Genomic DNA, 18,891 nt, shown 5'->3' on the forward strand with positions numbered 1-18,891 from the left:
AAAAAGGGTACCAATTTTTGGGGGTTGCCAACCACCAAAAATTTGTAAATGCACGAAATTTTGACTTTTTTCGAAAATTCTGGGGTTTTACGTACCACTTTCATTTTTTCAAATTTAACTACAAATATTTGGGGAAAACTACCCCCAAATTTTTGGGCATGGCCAGACATTTAGGGAGTGCATAATATATAAGCCTAATTGGGACATAGATTTTAGTCATGATTAGCAAAGTAATCCCGTCGGCAACCGGCAGAGACATAATGACAAGTTCAGCTTTTCTATAAACTATGCAGCAGCGATAGAATTATTTCAAGTACATTAAAAATTTTTATAGTTTATTCATTTTTATATTAATCAAAGTATTTGCAAACTACTTGTCAAGTAGATCAATTTTCCAACTTGAAATATTTTCAAGCATCCCTTCCTTAAAAATTATATCGATTTCTGAAAACGTAAGTATTCTATCGTATAATATTAAGTCTAAGTACTAGTATTTTCGACAAACACGCCCGCTACCCTCTAACTCTTATTTTCTATACTAACAAAGACTATAAAACTTTCTAAGTCCTTACGTACAGGAAATCAAATCTAATTCATAAATATATAATATGATTATAAGTCAATTGGTCAATTAGATAGTGAGCTGAGCTAGCAAGTCATAGGTTGAAGGTTCGATTCTGGCCCAAGTCGCATCTTTTATTTGTCTTCTATACAACCCCGAACGTTTCGTATTGCGATACGATACAAATTTTTCGGGTTTGGGAACCCCAGATCTGGTTTGGTCAGAATTTAGGGCGTTTAACCCCGAAATAGTTGTTAAGTTTTTTAACAGTGACCCAAAAGTTGGGACCCTGTTTCGCATTTTAGTCTTTGGGTCCGTACTAAACTGCGAAATCGGTAGAAACGTCGCAGTGTAAACGTCTTGGTAGCAGACGACAATGGACTCCATCAACAAACAAATTGTTATAGAGTTTCAATTTTTCGAGACTTCGAGTTTCGCGCACCTTATGGCTATTTATTGGTCTATTTGTGTGTTGACCATGAATACGGAATACCTTGAATGCAATATGCAATAGGTGTTTTTAATTAGAAGATTGGTATAAAAAAATTAGGCCTAATGGAACTTCTCGTTTCCATGTATCAGTATCAATCAGATTAACATTCTTAATTTTAAGGAAAGTTTTAGCTGATTAAATTTTAGCTTGATTTGGAACATGGTAGCTTTGATTTTTAGCTTGATATAAGGCACTCATACTGTTATGGCCGATTCTGGATTCTTTCTTTGTGCACGTATACCTACTGGTTGATTTAAATTATTTAATGCAATGTATAATCCCTGGGCCATTACCTAATATTTTATTATTTAAAAATATCACCATAACGTGCTGCTCTATGTCTTTCATTAGTTTAATAATCGTAAAATGCGCATTAAAACATACAGGGGTAGTGGCGAAGAAATCGAATTTGATTGCCCCCCTTCCTCCTTTAATGCCTCATCATAGCGGGAGACAATGAAAAATGGCGGCAATCTCCGTCAATTTGGACCTCTGTGGAGAAAAAGAAAACTTTTTGTTTCGCAAGATGTTTCGCTCTTTAGTATGCCCTCCGGCATTTGGTCCCGCGAAACGGTCCCAAAATTTTGGTCCGTTTCGCACAGCTTTTCCGCATTTTAGGCGTTTCGCGTTTCGCGTTTCGCTTTCGCAGTTTAGGGACGCCCATATTGTGTCAAATAAGGGTTAAGCCATCACATTCCATTGGCTTTCAGCGAGCAAAATATAGGCTACATTAACAATGGTGCTGCTGATACATTATTGCATTATTGCCTATGACCTACTGAATATTGTAGTAGGCTATAACTTTATTACAACAATCAAATAGTTTTTATGCAATAAAATGAAGTGTAGGTGTTTAAGTTTGTGCAAAGATTCGTACTTGCTTCGTATACATAGGCTACTGCGTCAATGGAAACACTATTACCTTGTTATTTTTGTGGATCTGTCTTTTTCGATAGCTACTTATCATATGCTGACCAAGGTCTGTAGGCCTATAACAGTGTTAAAATGGTCGTCAGGAGTTTATTCAGCCAAATAACACGAGGATCAGGATAAAAACGTCTTCAACAACATCGTACACATCCGGTAGAATCTATTGCAACGAAATATTTCGTTGCACTAACTATAGCCATTTTAGCTATTGCAACGAAAGCTTTCGTTGCACTAACTACAGATATTGACTATTGCAACGAAAGATTTGTTTTTTAAACATAAGAAGAAGAAGGAAACCATTATATTAAATTTAAAAAAAAAATCCTTTTTTTACGAAATTCGACTTAAACTGTCATTCTGTGAAATTGTTCGACTTCGACGAGACTTCGACTGTGGCGCTGATTTGAAACATTGTCTCAGTTTGTAGGCTATAATATATATTTCTGATGGTGCTAAAAAGTTGTACCCTTTAGTTTACCATTCAATTTTAATCTAAAATAACATTTGACGTTTTCTATTTTCAAAATTCTTGGCAATGGGACTCTCTTCTATGATTTGGCCATTCCCGGCAGGTACAACCTCGGTTCGATTACTCAAATTTTTTCTTGTACATTAAATGCACATTGGGAAGATGTTATCACAGTCTGACCTCAGTGGACTACCATCACCAGTAACTAAATGAAGTTTACTTTCATCATGACAGGGAAATGTAGAATGGGGAAGTGTTGAATCTTTGAGCCGACCGACAAATCAACAAGAGCTAGCTTTTTCCCTCCTGCTTCCCAGTGCTTGCCAAAGTTCGTTTGCCGGCTTAAATTCACGACGAGTCGACGACCTTAAAAACTTCCAAGTAGCAGGGGGGGGGGGAATCCAGCTGTAAAGAATCAAGGGAAAGATGGAACCAACGACACTTCCCCATTCTAAGTTACTCTGCCTTATTTAATTATGAAAGTATAATGAATTTATGTACAGGAGTAGGCTAATAGTGGTACACTGTTGAGTATCTTCCAAATCTGCATAAGTCTGCCTAGTAATTGAAAAACATAGAATGTCGAAAGTTAAAAATTAAAATTGGATGCGGTAACCCTTTAAGAGTACAAGTTGTTAGAAATGAAGGTTACTTGATGGTTACTCGATAAATCTATCAGCATAAAAAATTTAAACATAATATTAACAAATATGTAAAAAAAAAATATTTTAAAAAATTAGCGTCACAGTCGAAGCATGAAGGAGGAATAGGTCGAAGTCAAACAATCCCAGCACAGCATGACAGAAGTCAAATTTCGTAAAAAAAAATTGTTTTTCGATTTAATATGATGGTTTCCTTCTTCTATTTAAAAAACAAAATTTTTCGTTGCAATAGCTAAAATGGCTAGTTAGTGCAACGAAATATTTCGTTGCAATAGATTCTACCCATCCGGTAGATAGAATAGATTCTACCTACACATCCAGTTTCACTTGCATCAGCTGATCTGAGGGGGTCCGACTAAAAAGTCGTCTGCTATTCACTTTACGGCGGGTGACTGCTCCAACGATCACGTCTACCGCAAGTATTTGAAACCCTTCAAAGGTCGATTCCGATCAGATATCCAGGTAAAATATTATGAGCCAAACGAAAAGAAATTCATTCACTCGTGAACGGAAATTCGTCCTACATCTGGCATCAAGTTTTCGTATTAGCCAAATAGCGCTAAGTAGCACTCATTTGAATGAGAGTGTAGGGTGGGCAGCACTCTCTATATATTGCATCAGTCAATCGTGTTGGCCGTGTCTCAGCAGCATCAGGCTTATGCCACAATGTTTTAGTCGCTGGGAAACTGTTGAGCCAACCGAAAGTCTCAATCTTTCCCTCTATAGGTTTCGGCTCTATTATAAATATATTAGTCTATATATCTAATCGACGATAAAAGATGGGTCAACTTCTGGACGATCTCCGCAACGCCTTATTCCGTTCACGCAAAAACTTATTGCTGCGCTTATTCCTGTTCGCCGTCACTCTGGCTGTGTTGGTGGTTTTTGTTATGCACTCGCCCTTCCGGCAGCAAGTCCCGTACCTGCTCACTCAGCCAGCAGTAGAGGCCAGTGCTGCTGGCCATCATCATCAGCATCAACTAGCCGAGCTCATGTCGCCCGAACAAGTGTTTGACTATTTGCACTGGACCAACTGTGCCACTTGCAAAATGGCCATGGATTTCGGCCTTTCCATTGCCAGATCAGCCAATCCTGGCGGTGTGGCCCATCCGGACGGCCAGAAAAGCGTCTGCCTCGACCAGTTCATCGCGCCCGTCTTCCGAAACTGCTTCGTCTACTCGTTCGGCATCAACAATTATTGGACGTTCGACGACGACATGGCCGAGTTCGGCTGCCACGTCTACGCCTTCGATCCGTCCATGGGCGTCAAGGACTTTAATCGGACCCAACTGATTCACTTTTACAACCTCGGCCTGGCCAAAGAGAACGGGCAGAATCCCAGCGGGTGGAACATGAAGACGGCCGACTCTATCTACCAGATGCTGGCCGGCCACCACGGCAACACGACGCTCATCGACGTCTTCAAAATGGACATTGAATTCTACGAATGGGAAGTCATCCCGCAGATGCTGCAATCCGGTTTCCTGGCCAGCAAAGTCAAGCAGTTGGCCGTCGAAATCCATTTCACGGCCGACGATCCGTTGGAGAGTTACCAGAAGCGAGTGCGCATTCTCCAGGACTTGGAATCGATGAATGCCACAGGAGCGGGAGGAGGATTCGTTCGATTCAGTTCGCGCCACAATCCGGGGCTCAGACGATCCATCAAAATTCTGGGCAACAAGAACGAATACATTGGCTTCGAAGTGGCCTGGTACAATTCCCGATTTTACGATGCGCCCAGTAAGCCGGGGCCCGTCTTCCCTTATTACTTGTGATGCGAACACATCAGCATTTCCCCGATCGTTCTCTATACATTTTCGCATTTTCAAATATATACACTATACCCCCATCAGTGATGCTGATGATTGCTGAGTGTGATGGTGTGGTCCTATCGCTCCTACATTGAAAAGTTGTCACATTTCAGCGATCATTATAGTAGCTTATATAGCGCGCTATAATACAAAATTCAATGCATTTTTTATGTGAAAACTGAGATATAATTGATATTCTGATTCCCAAAGATAAGTAACCCAAGATGATCGAGTCCCGGCCACTTGAGTGCTGTGGTGAACGGACGACGGTTCTAATATAGGGCCATGGCTCTCTAATATATTTAGATGAGAGATCGTAAGAGATCAGTAGCCAGCAGCAGCAGCATGATGCCAAGCATTCGCCAAGCTCAGCATGGTCGCCCATCATCTGTGCTGTGTAGGCCTACTGATGTCAATCAAATCAAATAAAACAAGACTTATTAATGGCTATATTTGAGCTGATGCCGGCCATCAGCAGTTGCAGCAGCAGCAGGTCTTAATTGCCGGTAATTCCCACCATTGCTGCATGTGCTCTGGAGCCTATACTAAAAAGCACACCTTATTCCTCCTCTTTGGATTTATTTTGCGCTTTTCCGTTATTCTCTTCTTCTCTTCCTTTCGGTCTTTCAACTTTCCCACCAGAATGAACGAAAATGAGAGGTATACAGTAAGCTTCCTAAGCTATACCTTCCGTCAACTTAAAATAAAACCATATACAGTCGCGGCTGAAAGTTTCTATACGTGTAGCTCAAAAATACGCCTTTTTACTGTGTATTGGCGGATGGTGTCAGCCTATGGTAGAGGTTGAGTTACCTTATTTGCTCGATTTTCTCTAGTTTTACCCCCTACCCCCTTACACCTCCGACAATGATTTGTTGGCGCGGCTTTCTAAACTATGGGTAACCGTGGCCGATAATCAGACAGTTGCATCAATGCCCAATATTCGAGCAATAGCTCTTAAATTAAAGGGTGATATGACAGGGGATTGATCAGGTTGTTGCTGTGACAATTTCTGCATCGATTAGTGTCATTTTAGCATTAGGCAATAGGATTGCGTTAAGTTTGCGTTATCGCGGGTAAATTAGTAATCGATGTTAAGAGGAAGAGTTAAGTAAAGAAGGGCGGAAAAAAATAAAGAAACGAGCAAATAAGGTAGCTCAACCTCTACCATAGGCTAACACCATCCGCCAATACACAGTAAAAAGGCGTGTTTTTGAGCTACACGTATAGAAACTTTCAGCCGCGACTGTATAGGCTAGAGCAGTTTGCCTGCTAAAGAAACTTGCAGGCAGCATGACTGTATTTTGCGGCGGAAATTTTCAGAATTGATTGATTGCTGGTTCATAACCATTAACAAACTAGCCTACGAAATAATATAATATTAAATGTATAGCCTATATATTATATATCCAAAAGCAAATTTTCTTATTTGAATTAGGCCTACTGGTCTATATACAACTACAGCATATGTGACTCCGCCCTATAAGATATATATTACAACGCATAGGCAAAGTCCTGTGCACACGTCGTTTTCGATCACACCACGCGCCGCTTCATATTATTTTATCCAGCAGCATCGTTATTAGCATTTATACCTTACCATATGTTATACACTCACTTGCGATAGACTAGTCCCGCATGTTTTGTACATCGATGAACGACAACGAGTATTATACGATGGACGACTGGTGGCGGTGCAATTATTTATTTCGTCCACGAAATTTGTCTCTACGATCGAGGCTCTATTACGTCACCATTTTTGTAAGTGTCGCTGTCGTCTTGATTCTTGTTTTACGTGAAACCGATCGACACAAATTGCAGCAGCTAGATAATCGGCATCGAAATGTATTAGTGGGAACAAGTCCAACAAGAAACAAGATCCATCATACTTCTCAGCATCAGCAGCCATCAATTATTCTCTACTGGACGAAATTCTTTGGGACCAACGATTTCGAGGTTGGACTAGGCAGCAAGCCATTCGCTTCTTGCACAATAGGTGCTGATGATGTTAACGCATCGAGTTGCTGCCTGACGACGACGGATCGAGGACTGTTGAACGACAGCGACGCCGTCATCTTTCACGGTCGGGACCTTCACGTCGAAGATTTGCCTCCACCCGGATGGAGACGTCCTCATCAAATGTTCGTCTTCTTTCTGCTGGAATCGCCCGTCCACACGGACCTGGAATTTCTACAGCGGCCCGTCTTCCGCAATTACTTCAACAGGACGATGACGTATCGCCGCGACTCGGATGTCGTTGAACTGCACGCTTACGGTCGCCTGCGATGCATCGACCCATCATCACCTTCTTGCTTGCAATTTCCACGTTATGGAATAAATGCTGACTCAGCATCAGTATTAGGAGTTATTGAAAAACATCCAGCAGCAGATTCCGCAGCAGTGGTCCTGTCTGATATGAATAATGTGACAATAAGCAGCAGCAAGAACCGCACTGTCGCCTGGTTCGTTTCCAATTGCAATTCAAACAGCCAGCGGGAATCAGTGGTCCGCCGCTTGTCTCAATTCATTGCGGTGGACATTTACGGGAAATGCGGCAATGGCAGCAACCAGCATTCGTGTCCAAATAAATTTGAATGCGATCAGATGCTGAGCCGTCATTATCGTTTTTATTTGAGTTTCGAGAATTCCCTCTGTCCCGATTACATCACGGAGAAACTGTATCGACCGCTGGCGCACGACACGGTGCCGGTGGTTTATGGCGGATCCGATTACTCCCTTTATCTGCCGGCCGGCTCCTACGTCAACGCCAGAGATTTCGAGAATCCAGAGGCTCTGGCCAACCATTTGAAGAAGCTGATGGCCAACGACACCCTCTACGCGAGTTATTTTCAATGGAGAAGCCAATACGTTGTCGATGCGGCTCCTTTGGATGGATGGTGTCATCTATGTCGGTTGCTGCAGCTGATGATGCTGAGGGACCCGCTCGCTAATGAAGAGAAAACGATACTCGACGTGGCCGCATGGTGGTCTGGTCAGACTACAAATCAAACTTGTTCATCACCCCCCAAATCTCTTATCATTGTCTGAGACGAGAGCAGAAAAAACCTATTATATTATAGTTCTATAATATATAATATACATATAGCGCACTTGTTTTATTGACAATCCCTGCATAACAACAAAAAAAGAGTAGTATAGGCCTACATTTTTCATAAAATTCCTTTCGCTTTAGTATTATTCTGTTATATATTATTACCCCAGCAATAAAATCAACCCGAAACAAATGCTATATCAGCATGCATGCTGCTGACACCAGCATAGTAAGTATATAGCTGTAATGATACTTTATATTAGATATTAGGCTATTACATGGTTGATTCAGGCAATTTTAGATCGGATTTCGATGTTTTAACCTCCATCAGCAGAATTATATACTGTCGTTTCACAATATACATATGCAGAAACATTTAGGTACTGAGACCTTGTATCATATAGAAATTATTTTGAAATTTATTATACAGTCGTGGCTGAAAGTTTGTATACCTTGTGCTCAAATATACGCCTTTTTACTCTGTATTGGCGGGTAGTGTCAGCCTATCACAAGAGAAAGGGGTTGTTATTTGTGCGCATTTTTCCTTGTTAACCCAAACCCCTCTACCCCCCTCTTTTCTTAACTCTACCCTTTATTATTTTTAACATCACTAACTATTTTACCGCGAAACGGGAGACGGTTATGCAACCCTTTTACCTGACGCTAAATGAATAGAAAATAAGGCTGATAGACAGATTCTATTAATTGCCACTATTCTGTCACGCCACCGTTTAATTCTAGAACTCTTGCTAATCAAGCGTTCGTAAATTTCATTTTGCGTTCCGTAAAAGGGTTGCTTAACCGTCTCCCGTTTCGCGGTAAAATAGTTAGTGATGTTAAAGGGTAGAGTTAAGAAAAGAGGGGGTACAGGGGTTTGGGTTAACAAGGAAAAATGCGGACAAATAACAACCCCTTTCTCTTGTGATAGGCTCACACTACCCGCCAATACAGAGTAAAAAGGCGTATATTTGAGCACAAGGTATACAAACTTTCAGCCACGACTGTATAGGGAGCAGTAATTTAGTAGCCTAAATTTGATTGTTGCCTGCTATTTTGCCAGCAGCCTTTTTTTTGTCTGTAGCCTGTATATATAAACAGCAGGCATATACGGCATATAGGCCTATAAATCATCAGACCAGCAAAATAAGTATTATAATTAAATTAAAAAGTTTCGGGTGCAATGGAGAAGATGACGGGGCAATTGTCCCTGACCAGTCGGACGTATTCCTGTGTCGAGTTCTTGTAGGCCGTTTCGTTGTAGCTGAGCTTGTTCCAAATGTGGACACCGACGATTTCTTTGCTGATCCAACTCGGTGCTCGAGTCTCATTGGTTGGCCTTTGTCTGAATAAGTCTTTCCATTTGCTGTAGTGTAAGGAATTGAACGTCAACATGGGTAAGACGTTGAACCCTCGGCAAGTGACATAATACATCTTGCTGAGGTTCTCCTCCCCGCAAAATGTCTTCATGACTCGCATCAACAAATCGGGTCCGTTGTGCGTCCACGCTTCTTTCCTGTTGGCATTAAAAAAAACAAAATGTATACAAAATCTTGAAAATTGCGCCAAAGTGACTTATATATGATGATATTCATATACATAGCATATTTAAATCACCTGTAATGCAAGGGGAAATCTCTAACAGCCAATTGTATAACTGGATGCCCATAGTCGACATGAATGGCGTTGTTGCACAAACTGTTACTCGCTTCTGCAGAAACAAAGTTATGGTAGTAAGTGACTCGTCTCACAAAGATGATATCCAGATCGAAATAATATCCGCCAAATTTGTGCAGCGTCAAAAGACGGAGTCCATCGCTGAGATGGGCGACGTGATACTGCCCTTTCCTCCAGTCGTTGCAGTGATACCATTTCTCCAGCAGAGTCCCGGCAACGTAGTCGTCCAAATTGAGAGTTATGAACTCAATGTTGTTGTATTTCTCCTTTAATTTATCGAGATTGGTTTCGGCTGGCAGCACTTTGCTTTGATTGATTCCATTAGGCCTACTGCTGTGTGTTGTTGATGCGTTGTCCATCATGAAAAGGACGTTGACGGTCAGATTTGGATTGTGAAAGGCTAGTGACTCGACGGCACAGGCCTGGCGGATGGTCAGAAATTCGCCGTTGCCGGATGTCTCCAGGAAAAAGGCGTTGTGTCTGTCGGGCTTCAACTGCTGATTTAAAGTCTGAGGAGATGCTGCTGCTGCTGCTGGACACGATGTCAAAGTGCAATTGGATTGGCCGCAAATATCTTTCCAACTACCGGGAGACACACAACATTTACTGAGATCAACTTTTGTATCAATCGATACTTTCTGCTGAACTCGACTGATGTTGAACCGTTCACTTGACCAAACGGAAACGACTTTCCAGTTAAAAAACACGGTCAAATATAAAAAAAACGCCACAAAACACACGAATAGACCTACAAGGTGCACTAGCCGAATACCTTGCTGATGTCTCAGATAACTCAATGGCAATAGTCTATTCCAAATGTAGTAATTGGAAAGTGGCGCCATTTTAATTGATGATTTTCTTCGCGTCGAATTTTTACAAATCTATACGCTTTCACTATAATAAATACATATATTATTTCTTCCTTGAAGCTAACGCCGCTTATATTGCTGGGTTGCTTTCCCCAAAACTGTTTGATATATGGACGAATTATGTATGGATACGTTGAGTGGACCATATATACATATATAATATAGAATGTATAGCCACAACCAAAAATTTTGGTATAATATAGAAAAAATAACTACTATACAGGGTATAGAGTTCGCATTTGAATGTGGGAGTGGCTAAATATCATTACGATAGATGGCTATATAACCAATAAGCATATGCGATATGCTATATAGACATGTATATACACTCAATAGCGACGTAGGTTGAACGTTAGTTATTCCCATATACAGTAGCCTACCTCTCTTGGTTATATTTTGAATTTTATATTTGGTCACTGGTTCCCACACTAAAACTAAATATTTAAAAACTATACCCAAGTTTGTTTTTGAAAATCTATCCCAAGAAAAAAGGTCGTGCACACCAACGACTATTATAACCGATTATAACATACACCCATCATGAATTTGAATAGTCTGACCAAAATCCGACGGTTAAGCCCGCAATTATCCATCGCTGGCAGTGTCGTCGCATTGGTGTTATTAATCGCCACCAGCGTTTTCTACTTCATTTGTTATTCCTACATGTTTGATGAGCAGGTATATCCTATATATATACTACATATGAATAAGCTGTTATTTACAGCACGTCTTTATCGTGACGATATTATATCTTGTAATCATACTTTGACGTATATGTTAATTACAATCATATTTCTACTTGGATACCATTTAGAGGTTCCAATCTATTAGGAATGTGATGGTAGGCGACACCAATATTGTCAAACTTTCATGTGACAACAAGAATCTGGAGGAAACGATCGATTTTTTGTACCAGGAGAAACAAATTCTAGAAGGGAAAATAAATGTTTGCCAAAACGAGATGCTAAGGCTGAAAAAAACATTGCAAACTGAGAAAGAAAAGGAAATTCTTTTAAAAGCCAAAAACAACGCTTCAACAGCAGCAGCACTCGATCGAAAGTTATTTAATTACATGGCGACACATTTGCGGAACACGCCCTACCCCGGAGCGGAAAACTACACCCTGTACACGGTGGCACGCCTAGGCATGTTGCCATTGGCCGGAATCGAACCACTCAAACCGGAATACGGTCCCGTGATTAATAATTTTACGTCGTTTCGGTATCCCATCACCATTTCGCCGTGTCCAACAAAAGTGAAAACAGATTATCCAAGTGTTTTTATCGCTGTCGTATCGGCCCCGGATAATTTCGAGAAGCGAAACATAATCCGACAGACGTGGCGAACTCATTTCAATCTCGACAGCAATCACAGCAGTCAAAAATTGATGATGAACATTACCGGATTCGCTTTCATTTTAGGATTGGCAGACAAAAATGTAACGCAAATCAAAATCGAAGAAGAAAGCAAAACTCACAAAGACATCATTCAAATTGAAATCCCTGACATCTACTATAGATTGGCTATTAAAGTGGCTGGCCTTTTCAATTGGTTGAACAGATACTGCGCAGCACAAATTGATTTTCTACTCAAGGTGGACGACGATGTCTACGTTAATGTGCGCAATCTAGCTCATTTCGTTAACGAGCAGCAGAAGGCGCAGCACTCGCCAAATCAGACGTTGTTTGGTTCCTATATTGGTTACGGTAGAGACTACATTCCTGACCGAGGTAAATATTATATAAAACATTAGGTATATAGCTATTATAGTTATTCAATATATATTTCAAGAAAATCAGGCTATACAGTATAGGCCTAACGACGGATTTTTTATCAGAAGGAAAACATTTGATCTCGTACGAGGAGTGGCCATGGACTAGATATCCTCGTTTTTTTAATGGGGCGGGTGTGGTCATTTCCGGGAATTCAATTCTTTCTTTATTGGCTGCTATGCAAACGACGCCTATAATGACGTCTGATGACGTTTATTACATCGGTATTTGTACAGAAAAAACGAACATCACTATTAATTTTTCTTCCAAATCGACCAGGTTATTATTACATTTTTAATAATTATTTATAATTTTCAACTGATATGTAATTATAATAGGATATATGCCATTTTTTCTTCCAACAGCGTCTTCTCGATGGAATGCCCCGACTTATCCCGACCCTGCAATCTCCGTCTTTTTGTTTCATGGCTGACTTCTTCGGGCAGTTTAATGAATCAGTCTCACGTGGCTATTGAAGACTTTTATCAAAATAAAACCCAATGCGTCGTCAGCAGCACCCGATCAAACGGTACCAATACGACAATCAACCCAAATGAACCCGTTCATTTTGACTTTGATCCGTATTTTCACCCATCCGTTTAGCCAGCGCAATCAAGTGATACATGGGAAAATACATTATTCGACACTTTTTTGCCATTTTAGCAGTGCATCTGTATATAGTTTAGGCTACATCGGGCTACATACAGATATTATATCACTGTAGACTATATTATACAATATATAGGCCTAATCATCACATATAACCCATATGTAATAATATACGGAGATTATATAGCCCCTCCCATTTGGAATGAACCAGAGCTCGCGCGGGGCTATATAGTTTCATATCTGACCGCTATATTATATCCTATTCATAATGATAGCTGTATAGTGTATACTGTATGTTACATATACAATTATAATGATTTTTCTCATCAGGCAGCACCCGAGATTTACCGACCTCTATACACATAATGACATAATTATATCAGCACACAACTCTTATAAAGTAATACCCTGATGTCTACCAAATAAACCTAGGCTATAAAGACTAGACTATAGTCAAAATATAAAAGCACAGCCAATATATAGATAATATTGTTACAGCATCTATAGTTTTTATAGCTACAGTATGTTATTATCATCCCTACTAAGACATGGACGTCCATGGTATATCCATGGAATGTAAATTTTGGGATCTGGTACATCCCATTTTACATACAATGGATGGGGAATAGGATCCTAATTACCTTCCCCTTGACGTACTGTGGGGTATATCTAAAGTACGTCCAAAATTGTCTGTAGTTAGGATGATCATTCCAATTGAAATAAGTAATTTAGGGTTTCATCAGCTATTATTCTTTCTATACTTTTCTCTCCTATTTAACATTTTGAATTCATTTTACTTGGAAAGAAGCGAAGAAAGAAGCCAAACAGTTTCCCGAAATATGGATAGGTGGCTCAAAACAAAAAAATCGCCGTTCGAATTTTTTTGTAGGATACTGTACATACTGGTAGCGTAACCTGAACATCCACATGGGATGAGGGACGCCAACATCCCGTTGTACATACCTGGGATATCGCTTGGATAGCGCGTCTTAGTAGGGATGCGTTTGAAAATGTTGATTGATCACTATCTATATTCTATATAGGCTACGGGGCGTTATAGGCTACTATGCATATATCTATAGTGTGACCACACATGGTCATAACCAAACACTTTTCCAGCAAACGTAGGTGTATAGCATTTTACTGCTGATGCGCAGTGCGTTGGGCAACTGAACGCCGATAGGTTGTTTCAGGGAGAATGCTACCCTTCAAAATAATACCATTGCAGCATATCAACGTCTGTCTCAAATGGTTCTTATTGATTGGCACTCTTTCCTATTTGATTTATTTGGTCGATTTGGTCCGTCATCCGTCATCTTTCATCAATGAGCAGGTTAATATGTTTACTGTTGGCTGTTGTCTTTTTTGCATGATGACAAATTGTTTTCACATTTTTGATTCTACTGTCAACTGATTTCCCTGATGCAATATGCTGTGCTGTGTACAGAAAGGTGGTAGATTGGATAACGACAGCACGGATGTCACCATCAGCATCAATCGAAAATTGTTCCATTACCTAGCCTTTCATTTGCGTGACAAGGAGTACGACGGCATCGAGAATTACATCCGGTTCATGACGGCCAACTTGGATCTGAAAAGTTTGCCCCTCAGCAGTGCTGGCAATCGAATGTTGCCCGGAATGGCGGGACCGGTTGTCAATGACATTAGCTGGTTCCGTTATCCCATCAACATAGCACCTTGTGCCGCCGCCGGCGGCCAATTAGTCGGCAGCATCAACAGCAAAGTTAACGGTAGTCGTCATCGGCGCAGTCTCTTTGTCAGCGTCATTTCGGGTCCCAACAATTTTGAAAGACGGGCCACCATTCGTCGAACATGGCCCGCTCATTTCAGAAATCAAACCAATTTGAATCATCCGCTGGACGTGGTGGGTTTCGGCTTCCTCGTCGGCTTAACAAATAACGACAGCGTCGTCCAGCAAAAAGTCAAGGAGGAAAGTGAGACATTCGGCGACATTTTACAGGTCAACATGATCGACAGGTACGTGGACTTGTCGGTGAAACTGGCCAGTCTCTTCAACTGGGTCGACACTTATTGCCCTCGAGTCGATTTCGTCCTGAAAGTGGACGACGACGTCTACGTCAACGTCCACAATTTGGCGACGGTCCTTTACTCGTTGACGGTGACCGATCAAAGTATCTACGGCCGCCAATGCGGAGGAATTATTCCGGACCGGAAGGGAGGTAATATACAGTCGTGGCTGAAAGTTTGTATACCTTGTGCTCAAATACCCGCCTTTTTACTCTGTATTGGCGGATAGTCTTAGCCTATCGCAAAGAAAAGGGGGTGTTATTTGTTCAAATTTTTCTTTGTTAACCCAAACCCCTCTACCCCCTCTTTACTTAACTCTACCTCTTAACATCACTAACTATTTTACCGCGATGCGGCAGACGGTTAAGCAACCCTTTTACCTAACGCTAAATGAATAGAAAATAAGGCTGATAGACAGATTCTATTAATTGCAACTATTCTGTCACGCCACCGTTTAATTCTAGAACACTTGCTAATCAAGCGTTCGTAAATTTCATTTTGCGTTCCGTAAAAGGGTTGCTTAACCGTCTGCCGCATCGCGGTAAAATAGTTAGTGATGTTAAGAGGTAGAGTTAAGAAAAGAGGGGGGTAGAGGGGTTTGAGTAAACAAAGAAAAATGCGAACAAATAACAACCCCTTTCTCTTGTGATAGGCTCACACTACCCGCCAATACAGAGTAAAAAGGCGTATATTTGAGCACAAGGTATACAAACTTTCAGCCACGACTGTATAGGTTTTTCTTTCGAGCGTCTAACTTTTTGTGCCATCAGCACAGTTGATGTATATAGGCTACACAATATAGTGAATTTGTATAGGTAAATGGATGACGAGTTACGAGAATTGGCCGTGGCACAAGTTCCCCATTTACTTCCAAGGGGCTGGAGTGGTGATTGCCGGCAGCGCCGTCCGTCCCATCCTGTCGGCCATGCAAGTCACTCCCTATTTCATATGGGACGACATGTACCTCGTGGGATTGTGCGCCGTCAAGGCCAAAGTTAAACTCCGCACGTCCAACCAGTAGGCCTAATAACTTCATTTGATATAACAAACTAGACATTAGCTATACAGCATTGTATATTCCTAAATAAATAATTGATGGGGTCGCTGCTGATGCTGTGCTGCCGACCATTTTGCCGCGTTGTTTTTAGAATTTTTGTCGATATGCCGGCCAGCTACGCCGACCCGTGTTTCGTGCGCAATTCGGTTTTGTGGACAACGGGATCCTCCGACGCAATGAACTCTTCCCATTTCGTGAGCCACCACTTTTACCATCAAAGTCTGCCCAAAAGTCATTGCATTGACAAGGACAATAAGACCATCGACGAGCCGGCCGATCGATCTGACTTTCTTTTTGGCACCAGCCAGCAAAACTAAACTGCGAGTCATTTCGATGGTCAAGACTTTCTGGATTTTGGAAATCAATTCAAACTTGATTTCGCTTGTTGAACGCGTACGAAACAGAATTAAAAGCACCCATATCAGAAGTCAGAACTATGATGAAATGCAAATTCTCGGTCCCAAAACCTGAGTTTAAATATAGTCATTTAAAAAAAAGTCCGATTTTGTATTTCATGCACTATAATGTATACCCATATATTCAACAAAATAGGTCTAACAATATATAATTGGTCGATCATATAACCTTTATTCCCTTAATAACCACAGGCCATGGCTGCCATCCTCTTTTCTCAAAATAAGTGACGCGAACCGTCAAAAAGTAGTTTAGGTACTACAGTATATACAGTCGCGGCTGAAAGTTTCTTTACGTGTAGCTCCAAAACCCGCCTTTTTACTGTGTATTGGCGGATGGTATTAGCCTATGGTAGAGGTTGAGTTACCTTATTTGCTCGATTTTCTCAAGTTTTACCCCCTACCCCCTTACACCTTCGACAATGATTTGTTGGCGCGGCTTTCTAAACTATAGGTAACCATGGCCGATAATCAGGCAATTGCATCGTTGCCCAATAAACTAGCAATAGCTCTTAAATGAAACGATAAAATGACAGATGATTGATCAGTTTGTAACTGTGACAATTTCTGCATTGATTAGTTTCATTTTAGCATTGGGTAGTAGGAATGCGTAACGTTTGCGTTATCGCGGGTAAATTAGTAATCAATGTTAAGAGGTAGAGTTAAGTAAAGAAAGGCGGTAAAAAATAAAGAAACGAGCAAATAAGGTAGCTCAGCCTCTACCATAGGCTAACACCATCCGCCAATACACAGTAAAAAGGCGGGTTTTTTAGCTACACGTAAAGAAACTTTCAGCCGCGACTGTATATAATAGCAATGATTATTTATCCCCATTTTTTGTATAAAAAGAAAACATTTCATTCTAAAATAAAAAATTATGATTTTCTGTTTTATTGTTCTTGAACTCGCTTGAATGCACCATGTAGGCCTAATCACAGCAGAGTCAAAGTTCTGACAATTAATTGACGGTCGTATAGGAGGCCAATCACTTGGCCATCAGCTCAAGAGGAAGCGAACGCCCAAAATAAATTTGTCGGTATATAGCCTTATCAAAGTCTATAATTAATTGTCAGTATTTTTTATTTTTTAACTGAGGCAGACTAAACGTATTCGAAAAAGGAACGTGATAATGAATGGGGCACGATTATTTCTATCGATAGTTCTATTATAACCAGAAAGCATGAGCTTAGTGTCGTCTGCTTTCGTTTTGTTTATGGATGGCAAGTGATGATGTCGAAAAAGAGACGGAAAACGGAACGACCAATTTTTTGGAAGGCTGTATATACACGACAAATAAAATCAGGAAAAGGTCGTCGTCGTTTTAACTGGTGTCGTGGCTCTTTAAAGAATCGCTGAATACACACTCTTTCCATTTTGTTTGACAGGTAAATAAAACCATAACAATACAAATGCAATGATTTGCTGGGAGCTTATTAACTGCTCATACAGTCAGGAGTTTGGAGAAAAACCTGTTACAAATTTGTGGATTGTTTGTTTCTGATTAGCATTATAATATTATCAATTTAGCTTGAGCCCCCATATCAATGCATGACAGTTTGTTTAAACTGTATGTATATAACCTATTCCTTAACAGTGCAGATTTGAGGCCTTGGTCAACACCAGAACGTCACCAACAAAAGGTGTGACAGTTCTGCTTGGGTGGGTACCTTTCGTCATCAACAATCTTATAAGTAGGCCAATCATTTTTCATTGATTAATGATTTCCGTTAATTTCCTTTTAAATTGCTAGCTGTTTTTTAAACATGCATCACTTGCATAAATGCAATGCATTGCATGGAAAACCTTCAATTCTCCTGTTTTTTTTTTGAACAATTAGGTTTTACACTGCACTGTCTCATTTGCAACTTTTCTTTACTTGTTGTTTCTGTCAATCTAATTTTCCGTAACTCATTTTCTATTTTGTATTTAGATAAACAGCATCCCCCCCCCTGGATTGGAGAAACCATCAATGTCATCAATCGAGGTACCTATCTCTTTTCCCCCTTTCTTCAAATGTCCTTGTGTACGGCCATATGAGTGATGTGGGTGTATTCACGAGGACACCCTCTTTCACCCTGTCGATCCCACTGCTGGTGGATTCTGCGGATGTATTAAGCATCTGTGGATGGATACGCCTGCATGCCCTTATATTTCCCATGCATAAAGGTAGAACAACATTCAATCTCTATATTCTTCCTTTTTGACTGTTTAGTGCTGGCGTTGATTATCTATGAATCGTGACAGTACGGAGTAGAATTATTCTAGAGCTAGTCGGTTTGTCATTTAATTTCTTTTTCTTCAGTTTATTTTCTCAGCTCGTTTTTGTTTCGCTACTCAGCCAGGGTTTATTCGAATAACTCATATAATTTGTAGAACGACTGATGCAGATCAGGCCCGGCTTTGTACCTCACAACTTTGTTAGCAGTTGGTTGTAAAAAAAATCTAATTCAAAAACATTTGAGCTTTAAA

At 40.6% G+C, this 18,891-nt stretch overlaps 3 protein-coding genes across 3 annotated transcripts; 2 read left to right on the forward strand and 1 right to left on the reverse strand.

Moving 5' to 3' along the window:
- The first annotated feature begins 6,580 nt into the window (after positions 1-6,580).
- On the forward strand, positions 6,581-7,975 carry LOC124327762 (alpha-(1,3)-fucosyltransferase C-like). The gene has a single exon (XM_046786758.1). It carries the CDS (start codon positions 6,581-6,583, stop codon positions 7,973-7,975), a length of 1,395 nt encoding a protein of 464 aa, XP_046642714.1.
- Positions 7,976-9,140: 1,165 nt separating this feature from the next.
- On the reverse strand, positions 9,141-10,522 carry LOC124327763 (lactosylceramide 4-alpha-galactosyltransferase-like). Its single transcript, XM_046786759.1, has 2 exons — positions 9,594-10,522; positions 9,141-9,492 (listed from the first exon to the last, which is right to left on the reverse strand). The coding sequence occupies exons 1-2, from the start codon at positions 10,493-10,495 to the stop codon at positions 9,141-9,143; spliced, it is 1,254 nt and encodes a 417-aa protein (XP_046642715.1). The 5' UTR covers positions 10,496-10,522.
- A 3,810-nt stretch (positions 10,523-14,332) lies between these two features.
- On the forward strand, positions 14,333-16,475 carry LOC124327765 (lactosylceramide 1,3-N-acetyl-beta-D-glucosaminyltransferase-like). The gene is made up of 3 exons (XM_046786760.1): positions 14,333-15,104; positions 15,768-15,969; positions 16,101-16,475. Exons 1-3 carry the CDS (start codon positions 14,333-14,335, stop codon positions 16,324-16,326), a joined length of 1,200 nt encoding a protein of 399 aa, XP_046642716.1. The 3' UTR covers positions 16,327-16,475.
- Positions 16,476-18,891: the final 2,416 nt, after the last annotated feature.

This window comes from Daphnia pulicaria, chromosome 2, assembly GCF_021234035.1.
Source record: "Daphnia pulicaria isolate SC F1-1A chromosome 2, SC_F0-13Bv2, whole genome shotgun sequence".
Classification (NCBI taxonomy): Eukaryota; Metazoa; Arthropoda; class Branchiopoda; order Diplostraca; family Daphniidae; genus Daphnia; species Daphnia pulicaria.